Source organism: Sus scrofa, chromosome 12, assembly GCF_000003025.6.
Source record: "Sus scrofa isolate TJ Tabasco breed Duroc chromosome 12, Sscrofa11.1, whole genome shotgun sequence".
In the NCBI taxonomy this organism is placed as follows: Eukaryota; Metazoa; Chordata; class Mammalia; order Artiodactyla; family Suidae; genus Sus; species Sus scrofa.
In genome coordinates this window covers 7,215,419-7,238,399 of record NC_010454.4, presented here as the reverse complement: position 1 = coordinate 7,238,399, position 22,981 = coordinate 7,215,419, and the positions used below count along the sequence as shown (strand labels likewise).

Below are 22,981 nucleotides of genomic sequence, written 5' to 3'. Positions count from 1 at the left end.
TCATGCCGTCTTCCTGCAAAGACTTCACACAAGTTGTGGGTGGGAGATGCTATGGGCTCAACCTGATAGGTTCCCAGGAGGATGGAGACAGGCCACCTGCCCCCATGTGGCTTTTCACCTTGGAGAGCTGCTGCAGACCTGGGTACGGCCGGCACAAGATCTATCCCTTTCCTGGAGTGTGGAGGCTCAAGTTGGGCAGCAAGAAACTGTGGTCTACGGAAATCAACTGCCTGCATATTCAACCACCTACAAGGATGAACTGCCTTCTGCCACGGGACTCGACCCCCACACCCCTCCCTGGTCCTTCCACTCCTTTTTTTTTGTTTGTTTTTGCTTTTTAGAGCCACACCCATGGCACATGGATGTTCCCAGGCTAGGGGTCGAATCAGCTACAGCTGCCAGCCTACACCACAGCCACAGCAATGCTAGATCCATGCTGTTTCTGCGACCTACACCACAGCTCACAGCAACGCTGGATCCTTAACCCACTGAGTGAGGCCAGGGATTGAATCTGCAACCTCATGGTTCCTAGTTGGATTCGTTCCCGCTGCACCACGATGGGAACTCCGGCCCTCCTCCTTCTTCATTGTTCCTGCCAGAAGCTCTCTCCGTGAACTCCAGCCACAGATTCCCACCACAGCTCCTTTATAAGCCAAGCATCTTCTCACAGTCACTGCTGGTGCCATCCTCAGCTCAGCCCCTCCCCCTCTGATGCCTTCATAATTCTTTTTTTTTTTTTTTTTTTTTTTTTTTTTTTTGTCTTTTTGCCATTTCTTAGGCCGCTTCCACGGCATATGGAGGCTCCCAGGCTAGGGGTCCAATTGGAGCTGTAGCCACCAGCCTACACCAGATCCACAGCAATGCAGGATCCGAGCCGAGTCTGTGACCTACACCACAGTTGGATCCTTAACCCACTGAGCAAGGCCAGGGATCGAACCCACAACCTCATGGTTCCTAGTCGGATTCGTTAACTACTGCGCCACGACAGGAACTCCCTTCACAAATCTCTCTTGCTTTACCAACTTGGCCTTATGCATTCTTCCCCCGGCATCCCTAACACAACCCTCCCCAAAGGCAGGCAAGCCACCAGTCCCCCACCCACCAGAAGCTGAGCCTGCAGCCTTGGGCTGGGAAGGCCGGCAACATCAGGATGCCCAGATGCACTGGATATACGACGGAAAAATGTGCAGCGTAAGCAGGTCCCAGTTATGGTTGGGGGCATTCTTATGCCCCAAACCTATTCTTTGTTGAATTTGGTTGTGTTATTTCCATTAACACGGCGTTTTGTAGTTTTACTTACTAAATCTGGCGTCCCTACCCACACCCCTCTAAATACCTTCTCCCCACAATTGCCAAGCAAGCAAACGATCATCTGTCCCCAGAGAGTCACTGGCACAGATGATCCAGTGCAGCCCATGGGATCCAGGCTGGAGGCTGAGAAGAAATTCCTAGCCCTGAGGGGGTTACAGGAAAACAGAGAGTTCTTCCTGGATCAGGTTGAGGCACCCCATCAAGGTGGCGTCTTGCCTTGGGATTCAGACATAAGAATGCTGGGAAGGGAGTTCCCGTGGTGGCTCAGTGGGTTAAGGACCTGACTAGTATCCATGATGATGCAAGTTTGATCCCTGGTCTTGCTCAGTGGGTTAAGGATCTGGCATGGCTACAAGCTGCAGCACAGGTTGCAGATGCAGCTTGGATCTGGTGTTGCTGTGGCTGTGGTGTAGGCTGGCAGCTGCAGCTCTGATTCGACCCCTAGACTGGGAACTTCCATATGCCGCAGGTACGGCTGTTAAAAAAAAAAAAATAAAAGCTCGGAAGGAAGGGGAAAGAGGCCCTTTTTGGTGGTTATCATGCACTACATGGGAATTTTTTTAAAAAAAGGACAATGGTTGACAGGGATGTTTCTTTGCAAAATGGGGTTGGCAGAACTGTTCACATCCCTCTTCCAAATAGACGCTCACACATCTTTCCATGGGAATCCAGAAAACAGAGACCTTCACTGTTTTTCCAGTTGGAAATATCATCAGGGACTACAGGTTTTTGGTTCCAAGCTAGCAGACCTACGGGTCAAGTGAGGTCCTACCTGGGAGACCATGGTATGCGGGCAAAAGCAAGATGGCGTAGGTCATGTGTAGCTGTGGCTCTGATTCAGTCCCTGGCCCGGGAACTTCTATATGCTGCAGGTACGGCCATCAAAAAAAAAAAAAAAAAAAAAAAAAAAAAAAAGGCAGGATGGAGATTATGCTGGGACTATCCTGTCCTGGCTTGCACTTGGGGAGGGAACCACATCTCCCAGGGTGGGCACAAACCCAGTGCCATTGGCCTGACTTCCATCAGCACTGGGGCTTGACCCACCCCTGAAATGCAGCCCTGAAATGCAGCAGCTGTGTTAGGTTCAAGGGCACAGAGGCGTCCGGATACCCCACCTCCCCAACCTCCTTCCGCTTGAGGCTGGGGATCCAGGCAGCTGCAGACCCCTCGCAGCCCTGAGGGCTACAGCCCATCAAGGCTGGGAAGAGTTACACTGTAGCTACTTATCCCTCAGAAGTACAGAGGGATCTATCTGCCTGTGAAGGGAAAGGGCAAAGCGTGTAGACACCAGAAAAAGAGAGTTGAGTTTTTATGCAGTGGAAACTTGAGGAATGAATTACTGGCTGACAGAGGTCACGCGACAGTCCCTGAGTTTGAAACAGGCACAGAGAGGACCCTGGCGAGGTGGGGAAGAGGCAGCTGGACCAGGAGGAGCCAGCAGTCCCCAGCTTCTGCAGGCACAATGCTAACCAAGTCAGAATCCTCAGGGTGGGGAGAAACATGTTGTTGAAAAATTTCTACTAGCCCCGTGGAAAAAAGTCAGAAACAAACAGGTGAGATTAATTTTTATATTTTATTAAAGTATAGTTGATTTGCAATGTGCCAATTTCCACTGTACAGCAAAGTGACCCCGTCATACATATATTCCCTTTCTTATATTATCTTCCATGGTGGTCTGTCCCAAGAGACTGGATCGCGATGGCATAACATAGTTCCCTGTGCTGTACGGTAGGACCTCATTGCTTATCCACTCTAAATGGAATTGTTTGCATCTGCTAACCCCAGACTCCCAGTCCATGCCACTCCCTCCCTCCCCTCTTGGCATCCACAAGTCTGTTCTCTGTGTCTGTGGGGATTGATTTTAATAGCATGTTTTATTCAACCCAGCATAGGCGAAATACCATGTTGCCATGTATTAACTATAAAAGAATCATCCATGGGCTTTTATGTATTCTCTGTTTTATACTGAGTGACGAAAAGTCTGGTGTGTAATTTACACTTATAGCACATCCCTGGTCCAATGTCAAGTGCTTATAGCCACTGGTGGCTTATGGCTCCCCTGTAAGGCAGCGCTGGAACAGAAAGAGTGAAACCTCTCCTCTGTTGGATCCAGAGATGGTCCGTTTCCCTGGGGCTCTCCAAACACACACGTCTGGAAGCAATGGCCAAGGGCTTCTTGGTTGGTCAAGGTGTGTCTTATGGTGCTGGTTTGCGTAAATTCCTTTAGTGGTGACCAGACAAGGAACCAGCTGGAGGTGATTGCGGGGTGGGGCAGCAGGAAGGGGTGGGCTGGGTCTCACAGTGCCCCCTGCAGAAGATGCTCCAGAAGTGCCTCTAATAATCCTGCTCCTCCCACTTCTGGTACCAAGGCCATGGATGGATCTGGGATTGAGTAGAGGAAGCCGCTGGCCCTAGGTGAGGAGCCTGGGAGAGCTCCTTCTGGGACAGTGACAGCTTCTGTGACAGTAGAGAGATCACCCATGCTGCTGCCCACCACGGCAGGCCTCCCTTCTCCCCAACACGCAGGCACATCCTTCCATCTCTGGACATGGAGATGTGATCACAGAATCAGTTTCTTTGCTGCTTTCGAATGTGTGAGGAGCTATGTTTGACATGGAGGTGCCCACGTAAGCCTCGCAACCACCCTCCAGTAACTCCTCTTTTTATCTCCATCTGAAAGACGAGAAAACTGGAGGCACAGAGAGATTAAGCAGCTTGTCTGAAGTCACACAGCTAGTCGGTGGGGTGCCCAGGATTTGGACCGGAGTCAGGCTCCACCGAGGTGCCAGCCATTCACCACGGCCCTTCGAGCTCATGAGTCTGCTGTTGCCTGGAATCTAAATCATGACGACAGGAGATGGAAGATTGGGAGGCTGTAACTGGCGACAAAGAGGGGGAAGGCTGCCGTCTGGCACCACCACGCAGCGGGTCCCAGATGGTGGAGAACCTACATCAACTGCCTGGCTGGGTTGGAACAGGATGGGGCGCAGACGGGCTCCGTGATGAGGGTCTCCTGCTCCCCCTGGGAGGGAGCGCAGAGGGAAGGGAAGCCTGTGACCTCACTGGTTGGGCCAGTGGCCAATGACATCACCGGGAGGGCGAGGAGCCAGGCCCATCAAGTTATTTATGGAAGAGGCTGGCGGCCAGGCGCAGCAGCTCCTGAGCTGTCTCAGATGTGCTTGGGATAAAGCCTCCAGCTGGCCCGGTGGGGCGGCCAGGGCTGGGCAGGCGGATGTGGAAGCAGAGCTGGAGGAGGGAGGCAGCCGGCAGGGGGTGGGAGGAGCTCCCTGGGGGCGGGGATCACTGGGCTCCTCCTTCTTGGAGACTGTCCGTCTTCACCCTGGCTCTGGTCTCAGCCGCCCTCCCCAGGCTCGCTCCTTCAGCACGCGCGGACCGGTTGGGCTCCGAAAGGGCAGCCTGGGGATTTCAGTGTATCTGTATGTGTGCACACGAGGGCGTGTATCCGTGTGCCTGGCTATGGTATGTGCTTCCTCATCAATGGGAAGTTTTGCTCTCCTTGTAAATTGGTGCTTTCGGTGATTGTGGGTGCAGAGAAGTTTGTGAGCGTGCGGATCTATGATCTATGCATCTTTGCATACTGAGTGTGTGTGTGTCTACGTGAGCTAGGGAGAAGGCGAGAGGGAATACACAAGAGCTAGCAGACAGGGAGAGAGGAGTCACTAGGGGAGAGAAATCGCTCTAGGAAGTTGGGAAATACGATTTCGGTGGAAGATACAGAGGCACTTATAGAAGCTTCAGCAAAACTAGACAAACCTTTCAATCCATTTATCAAAAATGCCTGCAGCTCTGCTGCCTGAGCAGGTGCAACAAGAATGAAATATTGAGCAGAGCCAGCAATTGTGGGGCTGGAGGAGCCCAATAAATAAGGGGTTACTGCAAAGCTCACCCTGCCTCAGCTGGGTTTGCTCCAGCTTATGCCTCTGCCCTTCACACCCAGTGGTCCTCTGGGTGCTACATCTCTGACCTCTGGCCAGGGGGTCCTGGAGACCACGTTGCCAAGCCCCATGCAGACGAGCTTTGGGACAATGGCAGCACAGAGCCCTTGCTTCTTGTGTCCCCATGGCTTGCAAACTGCCCTCTTTTCCTCTAAGTGGGAACCAGATCCATGTGACCCCAGTAGAGCTTGGGTGGTTATCCTCTGGGCTGCAATGGGGAGCATCAGGGGCTGAAAATGGGGAGCAGGTAGTGACTAAGAGGGGGCTGTGCCATCTACTGAGACCTCCCCCTGACTCAGTCCCTTTTGAGCCGTGGGTGGAGGAATAGACATTGGGTCACATCAACTGAATGGGGACCCCAGCCTCTAATACTTCTGTGCCCCCTTTCCTACCACCCCCTCCTCCATGCCAGAAAAGGAAAAGCATCTCCACGCAGTACTTGTCAAATACTCCTACACTTGAGCTCACAGAAGAGGAAGCTCCGTTGATGGGGTCACCTCCAGTTCCACAGTGGGCAAGGGCTCTGTCTCCCCCTCCCCAACCGCACACACACACAATTCAGGGAACCACTCCTGCACCCCACCGCTCATCCTACGCTTTCCTCGCCACTGGCACCACCACCCCATCAACAGTATAATCCACATCATTACATTTCGACGCCAGGAACCAAAAGGGCAGGAGACACGGTTCAGGGCGGCAGCTGCAGGAGGCCATTCTCTGAGCCCTCCCAGCTGAGATGGGGCATGGGAAAGGCACAGCCGAGTGGCTCTCTGGGTTGCCAGACTAAATACCTGGAATGCAGGAAATAGGATTAAGCCTCAGCAGGAAACAGAGGGATAAAGGTTAATGAGGGAGGTGGCGAGTGTACACAGACTCACTGTTCCCAGGGACAAAAGGGCAGCGTCTCGGCTCCGTGGGAGCAGCCTGAAGTCACGTGTCCCCCCACCTCCCAACCCCGCTTTAAAAAATCCAGCAGATGGGAGACCCACCTTTTCTGGAATGTTCTTGGAAAGTAAAAGCCTGATCCACAAGTTGCTCTTTTACTGCGTGGATCACCTGCCTCACAAGAGCATCTGTTCCTATTTTCTGTTCCCCAGGAGCTTGGGTTTTGTGGGACCAGCCAAGAGGCTCTCCTCTCCTCCGAATCTAACCCTGGCCCTCCCCACCCCCTCCGTTTTCTCCTGCATCCCCAGGGAACGGCAGGAGGTCCATCTCAGGACTCAGGCGAGATGCAGTGTCACGAGGGTCATGTGACTGGTTAAAGCCCCCGAGCAGCAGGAGCCAGCAGCTGGGTTGATCTTTCTACGTCTTCTCCAAAGGCATCCTTTTCTTCTTTGGAAGGTTGGAGGGGGAACAGCAGAAAGAACTTTCCACCAGCTGCCACTCTGGAACTGCCTCCTGGGACAGCAAAGGGTGCCCGGAGCAGGGCCTGGGAGAGGGACGCTCTGGTTCTCAGGAGCCTTCGTTTTGTCACACTTCTCATAAACCTGCCAAGTGCCGAGACGGCCGGCCCTCAGGATCCTACCCAGCTCAGGTCTAGGCTGAGCCTTGGGAAGTATGGGGGAGGGGCGGGAGCTAAGTTGCCAGGGCAACCGCCCCAACTCCATCTTTCCTCTGCCTGGGGACATCTGCAAGGAGAGGAAGCAGTCATTTTCCTGGGGTGCTGGGGGTGTGGGCCCACAGGATTAAAACTGCAAGTCCTCGTGCCAAGCAGAAAGCCTTGCTCTCCGTCATCTGGATCCCAGCCGCCGGCATCAGTGGCTCCTTTAAAGCCTTATATCTGGGCCTCAGCCAGCGCTCAGCCCACGTTCGTTGTGGGTCGGTGAGGGGAGGATGTTATTTTTCCAGCTTCCAGGAGGGCCTTTCACGAGTCTTTAACTTTTTTTCACGGCCTTCCTTAAGGAGGTGTGTTCAGATGATAATTATGATACGATAGGGATGGCATCGCCATGGGTTCCCTCTATGCCAGGCGCTTCATTGGCATTGTAGCTTTAATTCACACAACGATGCTGTGAAGGAGGCCTTCCTATCCCCATATTTCACGTGGGGAAACTGAGGCTGAGAAAGCTGCAGAAGTTGCCACCGTGCGCAGGTGGTAAGTGACAGATCCTGGACCCCAATGCTGCGGGGGAAGTGGTTTAAGACAGAGAAGCTGAAAATCTGGCCTGAGCAATGAGCTCTTCTTGGGGCCAATGGACCAGAACTTTCTGGCAGGAGAGGCAGAAGAGGTAACTCAACCCAGAGTGCCTGGGACTTTTTTTTTTTTTTTCTTTCTCATTTTAGGGCTGTACCTTCGGCCTATGGAAGTTCCCAGGTTAGGGGTTGACTCAGAGCTGCACCTGCTGGCCTACACCACAGCCAGAGCAACGCCAGATCCTTAACCCACTGAGCGAGGCCAGGGATCGAACCCACGTCCTCATGGATACGAGTCAGGTTCACAACCTGCTGAGTCACGATGGGAACTACTGGCTGGGACTCTTTTGGTTTTAGCCCTGAAAGTCCTGCCTCTGAGAAAACCCCCCAGGCCTGGGTGAATGGGGATGGTTGGTCCCCCTTGACGGGGTGCACACAGAGGAGCATGTGGGATGGGAACCTGGACAGGCCTTGGAGACCCACCCCCCATGGGGGTCTACGGCAGTATAAGGCTCAAATCCATGGGCAGGTTGAGTCAGATCTGCATGCAAGGTATCTTCCAGACAGCTCCTCCAAGGACCACCAGCTCAATCCCCTCCTTTCCCCCGCTGCTGGCTTTTCCCATGTCCATCCTTGGTCGCCAGAATGCCCTAAGCCCCCCAGATACCTGCCACGCCTGGCCCTTGCCCGGACCACCGCGGAATCTGACATCCCCATAGACGGTGGACGAAAAGAGGCTGATGGTGTTTTCAGCCTCCGGTACCCCACCCGCCTCCACTGCCCATGAGTCAAGTCAGAGAGCCGGCTGAGAAAAGCTCTCTTCATCAGGAAGCGGTGCCGGGGTCCCACCCTGCCCAATGCAGATCCCAGGCTGCCCGGGACCAGGAGTGGAGGGAACAGGTGAGAGGAGGAAGGCGAAATGCCCGGCAAAAAGGAAAAGTTCAATCAGATTTGTAAAGGGCACAATTTACAAATCCGTCACATATTTTACTAGGCTGGATTTACGGATTAGCCTGTAATACTTAGGCGGCTTTTTGTAATAAAACCCTGAGCCCAGGCAGCCTTGGGGAAGTGAGGAGGAAGAAGGGCCTTCGCGCTCTATCTCGCTTTCATTTTCCCAGCATTTTTTGATCTAGGCAGCCCCATTAATCTGTGCTTTATCTGCCTATGGAGAAGGATTGAGCTCTTTATTGGATTTTGTCAAGAATAAATGATTTAGTTTGGGATATTGTGGAAACGATTTTTGTGGTCTTACACCATCTAATAAATGAAACAGCGGGGATCAATTCCTTTCTTGCAATGTGTTCAACAGGCAGGGTGAAATATGTCCACAATTATTTGGAATTTCACCCTATAGATATTTATAACTGAGTGTGGCTACAGGTATATGGGTACACCCGGGCGTGGGCACCTGTTCGGCAAGATGTGGTCCGTTAGCTCCACGGCATGAAACGTGGGACCCTTGAGACAGGCTGGTCAGAAATGCAGATCAAGTTCAACTGAGCAGACGGGGCTGCGTGTCAGAGAGGAGTCAGGCTTGGGGTGAAGGCTGGCATTGGGAGGTGATATTGACTAAGACCCTTGGCTGGAGTGCTTGTCCCGGAGGGTCGAGAAACTAACAGGAAGGGAGGGACCTCAGTGCCACAGCAGCCTGGCAAACGTCCAGCGTAGGGGGACACAGGGCAGGGAACCCCAGGACCCCATCCCTCCCCGTTCTGGCCTGTGGCCCCACTGCCTTCTCTCCTAAGACACGGATTCCCGGAGAGATGTCTGGAAATACTTGAAGATAGGAGCTGGCTTTCTGCCCAGGGAGGCTGATAAGGTTGACGTCTCTGATGGCCCACACGTGTTTATTGGGAGCCTGTTAGGTGACAGTGCTTAGCATAGGCCTGGCACAGAGTAAGCCTTAAATAGAGCCTTGTTCACAGACTGAATGATAAATACAAAGCTTTCAAGATGTCCACTCCTCCCCCAAGCCCACACTGTCCTCACAAGAGAAACAGGGAGTAGAGAGGGGGCTAAGACATTAGCCGCAGGATCCAGCCAAGAGGTGGGAAACCTGCTTCCCCACCCCTCATCCAAGCCCCTACTCTGGAGAAAGAATAGAACTACTCCAGGAGCTCCCGCTGTGGCTCAGCAGTAATGAACCCAACTAGCATCCATGAGGATGAGGCTTGATTCCTGGCCTCGTTTGGTGGATTAAGGCTCCAATATTGCCGTGAGCTGTGGCATAGGCCTGTCGCTGCAGCTCTGATTTGACCCCTAGCCTGGAAACTTCCATATGCTGTGGGTGTGGCCCTAAGAAAGCAAAACAGCTGGAATCTGAGCTCCAGGTGCCTGCATGGTCTGGGGAGGCCCCCCTTTTCTCTGTGCCCTCCCATGGCAGAATGGGACAAGGGAGCTCTCTGGGGTCTACAAGGGCACGAATCCCATGCTGAGGGCTCCACCCTCAGGAACTAATCACCACCCACAAGCCCCACTTCCTAATACGATCACCTTGGGGGGTTAGGATTTCAGTGACTGGATTTGGAGGGGGGGACAGATTCAGATCAGAGTCCATAGATTGCTACACTCTGGACAGAAAGCTTACTCCACGTACCCACAGATAATAACCATAGCCAACCTGGGGGTGGGGGACAGGATGGGCTGGCCCAGCGAGGTCTTCTGCTGAGACCCCCGTATTATTCGATTGCACAAGGTCTGAACTGAGCCTTCTGTCCCTGCTTTGAAGGCATCGTTTCTAGTCTTGGTCCCTAATTATGGACCCAAAGAGCGTCTGATCTGTGAGTACCAATTTCCTTACGGGGTTAATTTCTTTGACAGGCTCTGCCTTCCTGGCGCATGTTCTGTAAATGTTGGCAGTGACAGTGAGAACTTCCAGCTCTCTCTCTACCCTGAGTGTTGGATTTTTGTCCTATTTTGGACCATGTTTTCTCCGCCACGATCAGACTTCTTTGGAGCTGGTTGGTGATAGGAGGGAAGTCCTTGGTGCCTTGGTCATGAAGAGTCTCTTCTGCTTGAGTTCAGTTTGAAGGTGGCTCCTCATCCCCACCCACTTTGCCAAGAAATAAGGAATGCTGTGTATAACCAATTAAAAAATCATTGGCAAGTCCCACCCCTTTCCCTGACTGGGGCACCTCAGGCGTGACTGTTGGAACAATTCACATCCAGTCGTGTGGACGTGCCATGGGGCAGGAGCGAGATGTGGCCAACAGTAGAGGTTGGGGTTGAGGTTGGGGTCTTATGGTACCATTTGCCCAGCTCTCAACCTGGGGGCAATTCAGAGAGGTTTCCTCCCAACTCCTGAGGCTGACTTGTAGGAGGTCAACCTAGGTCTTGAACTTGACCTCTTTGCGTTCTTTGATGATCCTCTCGATAGGCTCATAGGCCTTCTGATCCGGTGGGTATGGAAGCCATCAAGCCATCGTTCTCATTTCTACCACAGACGCCTTCGAGAGCTCTCTGCCTTGGATATAACACCTCCTGAGCAAGACGGTTATCGTCAGTCCGATGTGTTATGCTGAGATTTTGTCCTCAGAGGGAGTTGCCACACTTGTTAGACAACAAACACGCCCTGCATCTCGGCAGAGAGCAACGGCTCTTCTAGTCAGTTCCTCAAGCCACGGCTCTGAGCCATCATGGATGCTTCTCTTTCTCCCACATCCCACATCCCACATCCCATGTGTTGGAAGAGCCTATTGGCTCTGCTTCAAATTGTCCAGAATCCTACCACCACTGTTCCTCTCCATTCCCACGGCTGCCACCCTGGCTCAGCCACCAGAATCTCTAGCTGCTTTTCCCAATCCATCCCAGCCCCTGGCAGCCTTAGCACAACACAGCTCAATGCAGCAGCTGGAGCAAGCCAGCCACGGCTCAAAGTCCTGCTCAGCGCCCTCTCCCAAGCGCAAGGGTCAGGTCCTCACTGCGGCCTGAGTGATGGCTCTGACCGCCATCCCCCTGCTCATCCCCTGCCAGTGTGGCCAAATGACTCAGGCATGCTCCTGCCTCAGGGCCTTTGCACTGGCTGCTCCTTTTCCATGGAATGCTTTCCCCACAGAGACCTGCATGGCTGACTCCTGTATGGCCCCAAGTTTTTCAATCAAACATCAGGCAGTGCTGTGTAGAGGATAGAAGCACAGACTGGAATCATACCGCCTGGGCTCAAGTCCCTCTTCTGCCACTTGCTAGCCGTCTGATGCTGCAAATGCTGTTTCTTTTCTTCTCTTTTTCTTTTTATGGCCACACCTACAGCATACGGAAGGTCCCAGGCTAGGAGTCGAATCAGAGCTGCGGCTACCAGCCTACACCACAGCCACAGCAATGCTGGATCTGAGCCGCATCTGCAACCTACGCCGCATCCTCGGTCCATAACCCACTGAGCAAGGCCAGGGATCGAACCTGAATCCTCATAGACACTATGTTGGGTTCTTAACTGTGCTGAGCCACGACAGGAACTCCTGCAAACACTACTTCATCTCTGTGCCTCAGTTTTCTCATCTGTAAAATGGAGCTAAGGATGGCCTTTATTCACAGGGCTAAAGGAAGATGAAGCAACTTAATATGTGTAAGGCACTTCGAAACCGACATGGAGGAAGTGTGGAATGAGTGATTAGGAAAGGAATAAATCAGATGAAGCTGACACCAACTGCTCTATTTAAACATGCAGTCAGCTCCTCCCCCTTCAAGCTCCCTCCTCTGCTCTATTTTTACTTTTATTCCATCGCATGTAACACTTCTAACTTCCTAGATGATTTGGTTATTTCTCGTGTTTCCTGTATCTGTCTCCCCCAATCAGAACGGCTAGAACATGAGCTCTAAGAGGGCGGAAGTCTTTGTTTTGTTCCCTAACATGCTCCCTGGCACACAAGAGGCGGTCAGCATCGTATTTGTGGAATGAACGAATATATTCTGTCAGCCCCCATTATCATCATTTTATGTGCTTTTTTAAAGAAAAAGAATTTTTTCCGACTATAGAAGTAAAATAGGTTGGGAAGCCAGGCGTGGTCGGAGATGCCAAACTGAGCAAAAGCTGCCCCTGAGACAAGATGTATGCATTTCTAATGGCTGGTGAACAGACTGCCACAAACTTGGTGGCTTAAAACACCTCTAGTCCCTAATCTTACAGTTCTGGAGATCAGAAGCCCCAAGTGAGACTTAGGTGGCTCAATTCAAAGCGTCCGCAGAGCTGCGTGCCTTTCGGAGGCTCCAGAGAAGAATCTGCTCCTTAGTGTCAAAATTCAAATATATGTATATTATAATCTACATATGACATATGTAATATCTATACACATGTGCATACACATATGACCACGTATGTGCATATATGCATATGTGCATAGTTACATGTATACATTAAAGTTTCCAGGAGTTCTTGTGGCTCAGCACAGTGAAGAACCTGACACAGTGTTTGTGAGGATGCGGGTTTGATCCCTGGCCTTGCTCAGTGGGTCAAGGGTCTGGCATTGCCAAAAGTTGTAGCATAAGTTGCAGATATGGCCCAGATCCAGTGTTGCTGTGGCCGTGGCACAGGCCTGCAGTGGCAGCTCACTTTCGACCCCTTGCCTGGGAACTTCCATATGCCACGGGTGCAGCTGTAAAATAAAAATGAAGAAAAAAAAATTTCTGGAGACTATATACCAAATGATTAACAATAGGAATGGCAGGGAACTGCTTTCATTTATAATGTAATTTAAATTTATTTCTACACGCAGAATGTCTTATTTGGTACTTTAAAAAGGTTTTAAAATAAAGAAAAAGATTGAGATAGGATAAAGGCAAATTGCAGGGAAGATGGAAAATCCATACGTGTATAAAATGGAAAGTTTCAGTGTATTTCTCTCTTGTTCTCTTTCAGCATATACTATGTGGCTTGGACTGAATGTGCCGTTCTAAGTGCTAATTTTTTTAAAACATCTATTGTGCGCATCTTCCATACAGCATTAAATATTCTTCACATATGTATTTTTAATGGCTGCATAATATTCCTTCGTGGGCATGTCATCATTTATTTATCAGCCTCCCCCCAATCCATTCCCCTCCTCACCCTCCTTAGTGCTGCCCATTAATACCTTAACTACTTGGATGAGAAATGGTGGCTCTCACTGTCCCTAGTCAATGGATGTATATCTGGAACATTTCAGAGCATAGCAAAGTCACTGCTTCATTAATATAAAGAGGACACAGACCAAAGCAAATCAATATCTCCCCCGACGCATCCTTTTTGGTACCCTGAGCATCATGCCCTGCGCTGAGCTATTTGCATCATCCCACCTGGGTTTTTATGTCTCCCCTGACCCCCGCTTCCTGCCAGGTCCCCGAGCAAAGCCAACTTCTCTATTAGCTCATGAAGAAAATAAGTTTGGGATAAAAATAAGGTTGGTATATGAGCTTAACAATTTTCCAAAAATAGACCTCCCCTAGGCTTTGGTGTCTGTCCCTTTGTATGAGAACGTATCATTTGGCCAACAAAGATGATGTGCGGTGGCAGTGGGGGGCGGGGGTTGGCAGGGAGGGGGATTGGACCAGAAATGTCAGGAGCCAATAGAAGCAAAGAAAGAAGGGGGAGGGCTTGTTATTCTAATGAAATTTCTAAGCAAATGACTGAAGCCTCTATGCTGTGGCCTCAGGGGATGAGGGAGAGATGGGGCTTGGGAGGCTGGGGAGGGGCGTGCCCTGAGACAGTCCCCCCTGCCAGCCTGGCATTTTATATCTGGTTGGTGACCATGACCATGTATCTCCAGCGGCCCAAGAAGAGCTCTGACCTTTGCTGATTTGGTAGCAACCCCATAACAACGGTCATCCTAAAATAGCTTTCCCGCCTTTAGAATAAAACCTTTTGCATTGAGCGGAATCTAGGAGACGAGGTTAATTGTGGGTTGACTCACAGGCTTAAGTTTGCAAAAAAGAGGGCTAAGTGGAGCCCTTTCACAGCAGTTGCTTACCTTGAAGCTTCAGCCTCTCCGCCGGGTGGGATGAAGCTGCCAGGGAGGGTTGAGTCCTGCCCCAACTCAGTCGTGATACCCAGAATGCTGGGTCCCCGTCTCAGGGAAGTATCATCTGTGGGCACACGGTGGAAAAGGAAAGTGTGAAAATCCAGTCCAGCATTTTGGAGACTCCGGATCTGGAATTGCCTTCATCCCTGAGCCAGAGCAATGACCACACTAGCTACAGGGGCCCCTGGACTTGAGATTTTGAGTGGGTTCTGCTCAAAAAAGCACATATAAAGCCAGCTTTTTCTTGTTCTGGGGACTGTATGGGCAGAGCTGGATAAGAGTTTATGTGGCATGGGGGCCTCAGTCTGGAGGGAAGACAGACGTGAAATAATGAGAGTTGGGGGAGAGGGGGGCAGGCATACTGTTTGTGCATTTGCTCACGCCTTCACTGGGCCCCTGCGGCCCGCTGTGTGCCAGGCGCCATGCTAAGCCTCAGAGTCCATGTGTCACGACAGATGCGGCCCTTGCCCTCATGGAGCTTATAGCCCAGCAGGCAGTATAGACAAATAAGAACACAATGCATCTTTGATTCTCATTTGTGATAAACGCGTTAAAAGACATGCAGGGAGCTATGAGTATAACACAGGAGAGCGTGTGAGCATAGGTGAATTCCCCAAACAGGCTTCCCTAGGCCCACCTGTCTGTCCTCTCCTCAGTTGGCAGTGTGTGTGCACACCCTACCCCCTTCGCTAGGCTCTGACCATTGACCTTTGACCCATCGAGAGGTCCTGGATGCCTGGGGGTGGGGGGCACCTGGAATGCTTGGGTTCAAATCCCACCACCTTGCCTCCATGTACCTCAGTTTTCTCCTCCGTACTGTGGGGATAAAGCCTTGCCTGACACTCAGGGGGCTGTGAGGATTCAGGGGTTGATGGACATGTGCCTCACACATGGTCCCTGCCCAAGACAGGAAGCTGCGCGTCTATTTGTTTTGTGTGATGGTTAATTTTATGTGTCAACCGGACCGGGCCACCAGATGCCCAGTTACACAGTCTCTCTGGGTGTGTCTGCGAGCGTGTTTCTGGAAGAGATTAGCATGGGAAGTGGTGAACAGGCCGAGCAGATGGCCTCCCCCGTGGGGGTGGGCCTCCTCCCCTCCTTCGAGGGCCTGAAGAAAACAAAAAGGCAGAGGGGGTGAGTTCACTGCTGCCGACTTAGAGCGGAGACAAAAATCTTCCCTCGCGCTTGGCACGTCTGGTCCTCAGGGCTTCAGCCTCGGAAGCTTCACCCTCCGCTTTCCCGCTCTCAGACCTTCAGCCTCCACCGCTGGCCTCCCGGGGTCTCCCTAAGGACAGCCCATCACAGAAAGGGTTGCATTCAGCCTCCGGAATCACGCGGGCTAATTCCTCACCATCTCCCTGTTTCTCCTGCTGGTTCTGTTACCTTGAAGAATCTAGCGCACAAGCTTTCTCCTCCAAGTTCATGTGGCTTAGATGGTAGCAACAGCGATTTATGGCTTATTTGTGGCCTCACCTGCGGCTCTCACCCCGGGGGTGGCGCTTGTTAGAACAGATCGCTGGGCTGACTCTGTAGGTCGGGGCAGAACCTGAGAACATGCATTTATAACAAGCTTCCGGGTGGTGCTGGTCCGGGGACCACACTTTGAGGACCCCTGGATGACACTAACTCCTCAGATTTTCATTGGCAGAAATCTCGAAGTAGGTACACAGTGGAGCCACCACAGGGTGTGCCCACCCCTGTTGGGAGTTTTTCTATGTCATTTTCTTTTCTTTCTTTTTTTTTTAAGAGTAACTTTATTTTTTTTTCTTTTCTTGTCTTTTCTAGGGCTGCGCCTGCAGCATATGAGGTTCTCAGGCTAGGGGTCTAATCAGAGCTGTAGCCACCAGCCTACGCCACAGCCACGCCAGATCTGAGCCTCGTCTTCGACCTACACCCCAGCTGACAGCAACGCTGGATCCTTAACCCACTAAGCAAGGCCAGGGATGGAACCCGCAACCTCATGGTTCCTAGACGGATTCATTAACCACTGAGCCATGACGGGAACTCCATCTACGTCATTTTATTTTCACTGCAATTCAGCAAAGCCAGCTTCCTTCTTCCCGTTTTCCGGAAGATTTTGTTACCAGCGCTCAGAGCAGGTACCTGACGTGCCAAAGCCATGTGACTTGTAAGGGACAGAGCTGATCTTGAACTCTGACCTGTGTGTGTCTGGTTCGATGTTCGGCTCTCCCCATTGCTTTTGGAACGAGGTTTGGGGTGAGAAACAGCACCAGGAGGCATCTGAAGAGGAGAAAACTTCTGGGGAAGACATCTCACAGGCAGATAGGACCACACCTGCGTGATGCTTATTGACGCCAAAAAGCACCCAGCTCAGAAAGTCCAGAAGGGCTCGGCTCATCACAGGGCCGGAATCTGCCACAGAGCTTTCCTGGCAGCGCTGGAGGGCTAGGGACCTGGGCCCCTGGCCTAGGGTGCTTCCCATGGATCAAGCATGGCCCCCAGTGGCCTAGGATCCCCAAGGGAGCTGAACCAGGTGGGCTGTTCCCCAGCCTCTCCTCCACCCCTGCCCCTCCTCCCAGCAGCCGAGAAAACAGGTGTTGCCCATTAACTGGAGAGCGGCTCCAATTCAAAGGAAACACTCAGCCATGAAGGCCTTGACCTTGTGCTATAGTTTTGGCAATTAGCGTAACTGTGCAGGGCCCTGGGCACACAAGCCTTTCTGTGTCCCCCATATCTTGTTTTAGGGAATAAGCCTCCGCCTGCAGGGCCTTCCCCGAGTTCCAAAGGGCAGCTGCTCATCAGGGAAGCAAGGGGCTGCAGAGACCAGGGAGGAGCCGTCCAGAGACTAGAGTGCAGCCTGGGGGCAGGCTCCTGGCTCCTGTGCAAGGAATATACAGAACACTATCTTTGAGCCCTTTTGCAGAACTAAAACCCCCAACAAACGGAAGAACTATTTGATGAGGCATTCTTCATTAAGGGAAGAAGGAGGACCCCAGAACCAGTCTTGGGGGCCACTAAACACCAGCTTCGAGAGACAATGCAAGCTTGCCTCCACCCTGATCCTTATCTGTGGCCCAATTTTCCACTCCCCAGACTATAAAACCCCCTCCTAATCTCTCTCTAGGAGGGCACAGTCTTCAAGCATTAGCTTGCTGTGGCCCCCTTTGCCTGGTAAAGCAATAAAGCTATCTTTTCTCCTTTCCCCCAAACTCTGCCTCCGTGCCTGTATTTGGCAACGGGGGACAGAGGCCAGGTTTCGGCAACAATAGGACACGAGTGCCTGAGGTGCCAAGAACCCCACAGTCTAGTCGCAGCTGGCAGCTCCAGGAAGAACAAGGAACAGGAGTTTTGGCCAAGAGGAGCTTGGCATAGGGGGACCCCTCCAGGCATTACTCTGCCCACCACTCATCTTTGAGGAGCCTGGGGATGCCTTGTGAGCCAGGGCTGGGTCCTCGGGAGCTGAGGGCCTGGAGGAGAAAGTTCTAGAGTTGGCAGACCCCAAACCTTACCCTCTTTTTTTTTTAGGGCCACACCCGCAGCATTTGGGAGTTTCTCAGGCTAGGGGTTGAATTGGAGCTGCAGCCACTAGCCTACACCACAGCCACAGCAGCGCAGGATCTGAGCCGCATCTATGACCTACACCACAACACACAGCCACGCCAGATCCTTAACCCACTGAGCGAGCCCAGAGATCAAACCTGTGTCCTCGTGGATGCTAGTCAGATTCACTTCTGCTGAGCCACTATAGGAACTCCCTTACCCCTGGTTTTTAATCTCACTTGTGGGGTTGCAAGACTCACCTGAGGCTTGATTCCAAAAAGCTCCGGATGCTGTTTTGCTCGTGATTTGCAAGCTGGTTTTGGAGGGCCCCCGCCTCCTCTCCCTACCCCTTTTCCTCCAGCCCCTTTTTCTGTGGGGTTGAGTTGTCACAAGTTGATGACTCAAGTTGATGACTCTCTGGAGAGAGCTGTCACCTTCTCTCCTATCCTGGGAACTTGAGACCCGCTCCATAGGGCACAGCAGGGCTGATAGGGCAGAGGGGAGGGGCAGCAAAGTTACACCTCTAGGAATTGCAATACCTTTCAGGGGATTTTAATAAGCCCCGCCCAGGGCAAGATGCTGTCTCCTGGGGATCTTGTTAATTGCAGATTCTGATCCCGCAGGGCTTAGATCCAGCATTTTAACCGGTTTTAACATCACCTGGGGTTGCTGCTGATGACCCAGAGCACCCTTGAGGAGCAAAGCCGAAGGGCAAGGTTCTTACAGAGGGCCCCATGTTGGAATCACCTGGGCACTTTTAACAATCCTGATGCCTGAACCCGCTCCCAGGAGTTCTGATTTATGGGCCTTGGGTATCGAGTGGTTCCATCATGCAGCTAGTTTGGGCCTCACTGCTACAGAGGATGGAGCCTGGCTTGCAGACAGTCCGGGACTCAAGTTCCTATCCAGTGAGTCTCCACATATGCACCTGCAGGAGGGAACCCCAGGAGTGGTGCTGACCTCCCACGGCGAGGACCGAGGGGGGCGACTGGGGTAACTCTCATTATAGCGTAAACCCCCAGCCAATCAGATGGTTAAACAGTCAATTACATGGAGGAAAAAACCCTCTCCCCTCATTTCCCCTCCGCTCCAGTTCACTTAGCAAGCAGCAAAAACACGCCACCTGACCATAAGCTCTGTGGGTAGGGACTGCACTGGCTCTTGCATCGTTATATCAAGTGTCTAGTGTCTGGAACACAGTAGGTGCTGAGAGAAGGCGGCAGTGGCTGAACACATGCAGGAAGGGGCGGTGGCTGGCGATGCGGAGAGGCCCGTCCTCGTTCTCAGCCTGCCACCTTGGGTATTAGGATGCGGTCTTTTCTGGGATGTGAGCAGAGAAGGGATTTGGGAAAAGGACTTTTTTCCCAGTGAAAAAGCATCCTCACGCCCCTTGTTAATCAAGCGCTCTTCCTTGGCAGGGAGGTTGGAGAGGAAGAGAAAAACTTTCATCCCGCAGAAGGGCATCTGCCAGTTTCCCACTTGGAGATGGGATTGAAATAGCTTCTTCAGATCCTCCCGTTAAGCTGACACATGTGGCCCCCTCCAACCCTCCTCTGGGTTCCCTCCCAGCAGCAGTTATCTCGACTCCACCAGAACGGCTCTATCTCACTGCAGCTTGCAGCTGTCTCCCTTCACAATGGAGAGAGCTCAGGCCCCAAAGAGAGCCTGGTGCAAAGAGCATCAGAATACAGACTGGCTGGAGTGCTGGGGGAGGGGGAGAGGAGGAGGAGGAAGGGGAGGAGTGGGGAGGGCCATCCCTCCAAGTCCACATCTCGGAGGCATGGACGTCCTTCATGGGGCGCGTGGGGATGCGGGAGCAGTATGGGGCCAGGGCTGAGAGTGATCTAAAGATGACACAGCTAAAAAAGCATCACTTAAAAGTTGTGGAAGGTAAATGCCACCTCCAGGCCGGCGCTGCTCCCCAGGCTGGGAATGAGATAATGAATTATTACCCAAGGAAATGAAACTGCTAATAAATTCAAAAGCAAAGCTAAGGGAGGTTAAACTCCGTTTTTAAAAGGGAGCTGGTGATTTATAAGGTGCCCTCTCTGCTGGCCTCCCGGGCTGCATCAGCCTCCCTGTCCCTCCCGTCTCCCACAGAGGCCGACCCCTGACCCTCTGGATGCATCCCTCTGGCCCTGATCTCTGGCAGTCCTTTCTTCCCTTCCCCACCCCTCGTGAGCCACGCCCACCCATGGGACAATAAAGCCCAAACTGGGCTGAAATTTGGACCGATTGATTTTGAGAGCTCAGTCCCCAGGGACCAGCCAGAGGAAATCGGTCTTCCTAAGAAGTCCATTCAGACCTTTGAGCCCACAAAAGACAAGTGGAACCAGCGTAGACTGGGCAGTCAAGCTCCGGAGGGTGGCCCCGGGCAGAGGGCGGCGCCTGCAGGGAGGGACCAATCATCTTTGCTTTCCGGAGGTGGCCACGCCTTCTGTAAACTGCCCGCGTTTGGGGATGCTCGTGGGCTACTTTTTCAGTCCTGGTGTCAGTTCTAATCCCCTCCTGGGCTCCATTCCCGAAACCTTGACTTCTCTCCTGAAGCCATCAAGCCCACCCACCCCCACCCCCATCACCTGACCTCATTGTCCGTCTCCGCAGCGACAGGCCTGTGATGTCACTCGTGGAGGCCTGTGAGACATAGCAAGTGCCCAGGAAGAGGGAAAGAACAAAGCTTTTCTTTTCTTTCTTTCTTTCTTTTTTGTTTTTTTAGGGCCGCACCCCTGGCAAATGGATGTTCCCAAGCTAGGGGTCTAATTGGAACTGTAGCCACCAGTCTACGCCACAGCCACAGCAACGCGGGATCCCAGCCGCCTCTGAGACCTACACCACAGCTCATGGCAATGCCAGATCCTTAACCCACTGAGCGGGGCCAGGGATCAAACCCACAACCTCATGGTTCCTAGTCGAATTCGTTGACCACTGAGCCACAATGGGACCTCCAAAGCTTTTGCTTCTGTGCCATCACCCCGACCTAGAAATTGGGGAGGGGCGTGGAAATAGAGGAGGGGCAGACGGAAGGTTGCAGCCTTGTCTAACCTCCCCTGCTTGGATGTGGCCCCAGCTCCGCTAGAGAACAGAGAGGCTCCTCCAGGCCTCCTTCCCCACAAGCCTGCCTGGAACAGCTATGATTTAAAAGCCACCTGTGCCCTGGAGCGACTCAATTTCTCCAATGAGCCGTTTCCCGCAGCTTGCCCCTCAAGTTCCAATGGTGGGAATTGAAGGGGTACCTCCCTGGTCAGCTCGTGTGCCCGCCTCCAGGAAAATCAGACTCCAGGGCTCCCTCCTCAGAGTCTGGGCTCTGTAGGAAGCCTGGTGCCAGGTGGTTCTCAGAGCTAGACTCTACTGGGACCACAGCTGCTGGTTCAGTGATGGCAGAGTGGCTCCTACAGCACCCCTAAGTGTTAGTGGCCCCTTTTGTTGAAGTCAGTCTCCGAGTGGAAACGGGCTCTGGCCAGCAGGCCCTACCTGTCTGGAAAGCCCGCTCTCACCTGAGTTTCAGATAATTTGCTTGCAGCCTGCATTATGAAGACATAGGTCGCCTTTGGACTTCAGGTGTCCCAATTACCTGAGTAATTTGCATGTTTATGAGCGAGGGGGATTGAACGCCAGCTCAAAGCAAATGGAAAATGCTGGCTTTGGGGGCCCCATAGGACTCCCGTGCACCTTTGCTCATGAGCAACAGAATGAGAGGCAGAGGAAGCCCGCAGCATCGCCTAACCATAGAACAGGTGGCAGAGGAAGCCCGACCCTTCCCTGGGGCTGGACTTGGCCTTAGTTTCTCCTTCAAGATGTATCAGAACCCCACAGCAACTGCCTAGGAACAAGTGCAAAGAAAAGTGGGAGAAGAAAGGGAGAAAAAATCTTTATTATTGATTGTTTAGACCTAAAGAAAAAGAGAGAGGATTCCCCATAGTCTAGCCAAGGAGATGAAGAGTTAATCCTATAATCTAGTCTGCCTGGAGCAAGGAAGGACCAGGACGCTGCTGAAGTGTGCAAGTGTGCGAGCAGAATGCTTGATGGTTGGGGGTGGAGCCCAGATTCCTGAAAGCATCCATTGTGCACCCAGAGTGTACAGAGCCCTGTTCTCCAGACTCTTCGGAATTCCAAAGTTCACAGGGCGCTTCCCTATCTTCTATTAGAGAAGGGACCACCCCCCTTTCACTTTTTTCTCTGTGCCCACTCCCCTCGCCCAGGCCACAGCTCCCCACTGGGCTTGGTCAAGTACCTGCAAAATGCCCAGTGACCTTTTCAAAGTTAGACCAATTACACTCCAGTGAAACAGCCTAAGAATTACAAAGCAGCATGTGCAAAGTCTCCTAGTTAATCTGAGAGCCAGAGCACCCCTTTTGTCCCTGGCTACATATTGGAATCATCCAGAGAATTTTTGAAACTACGGGTGCCTGCGTCCCACTGGTATTAGTGGCATTTTTCAAAGCTCCCAGATGACTTGAACATGCAAGAAATTCTGAGAACTGCTGATCTGAAGGATTTAGGATTTTTGAATTATTTAACAGTGAGTCTTTGGACTGAAATCGATCAAGTTTGATACTCTGCTAATGGGATCCAGACACACTTAACATTCTATTTGCCTGGTAGGCTGCCATCTTGAAACAAAATAATGATGGCAAAGTTTTCATATGGATATTACTTTAATGGATTCTAAGGAGAGTTGGTATGAAGGGTGGAATTCATATATAACAAAGTCTTCACCAAACTGTCATTTAGCTAAGGGGGAGGCAGCAGGAGGAAATAACTAACATTTCTTGAGTGTCTGTTGTGCACCAAGGACTGTGCTTGGACTACCACACTGGTATTTCATTTATTCTTTCCAATTATATGCCAGATGGGTATTTTCTTTGTTTTACAGATGAACATACCGAGGCTCAGAGATGACATAGCTATTGAGTGTCAGATGACATGGCTACTGAGTGTTGGGAGACAATTTCCCTTGGGTCTCCCACATTTCTATTTATCTTGCAAGCAGAGATGCTGACTGCCTTTGTTCTGAGCTTTGTAAGGATGCTTACATGGTAAACAGCATTGGAAGACATAAGGTTACCCTCTGGAGCAAAGGTAGGCATG

At 51.9% G+C, this 22,981-nt stretch overlaps 1 protein-coding gene across 1 annotated transcript in view; it reads right to left on the bottom strand.

Annotated features, from left to right (window-relative positions):
• The window catches only part of LOC102162489, a 30,573-nt gene extending 12,094 nt beyond the window's left edge, over positions 1-18,479 (bottom strand). The window contains exons 1-2 of the mRNA XM_021066689.1: positions 18,154-18,479; positions 14,342-14,456 (exon numbers count right to left, since the gene is read on the bottom strand). Coding sequence (XP_020922348.1) covers positions 14,342-14,456; positions 18,154-18,364 — 326 coding nt within the window. The 5' untranslated portion in view covers positions 18,365-18,479. The remainder of the gene's footprint in view (positions 1-14,341; positions 14,457-18,153) is intronic.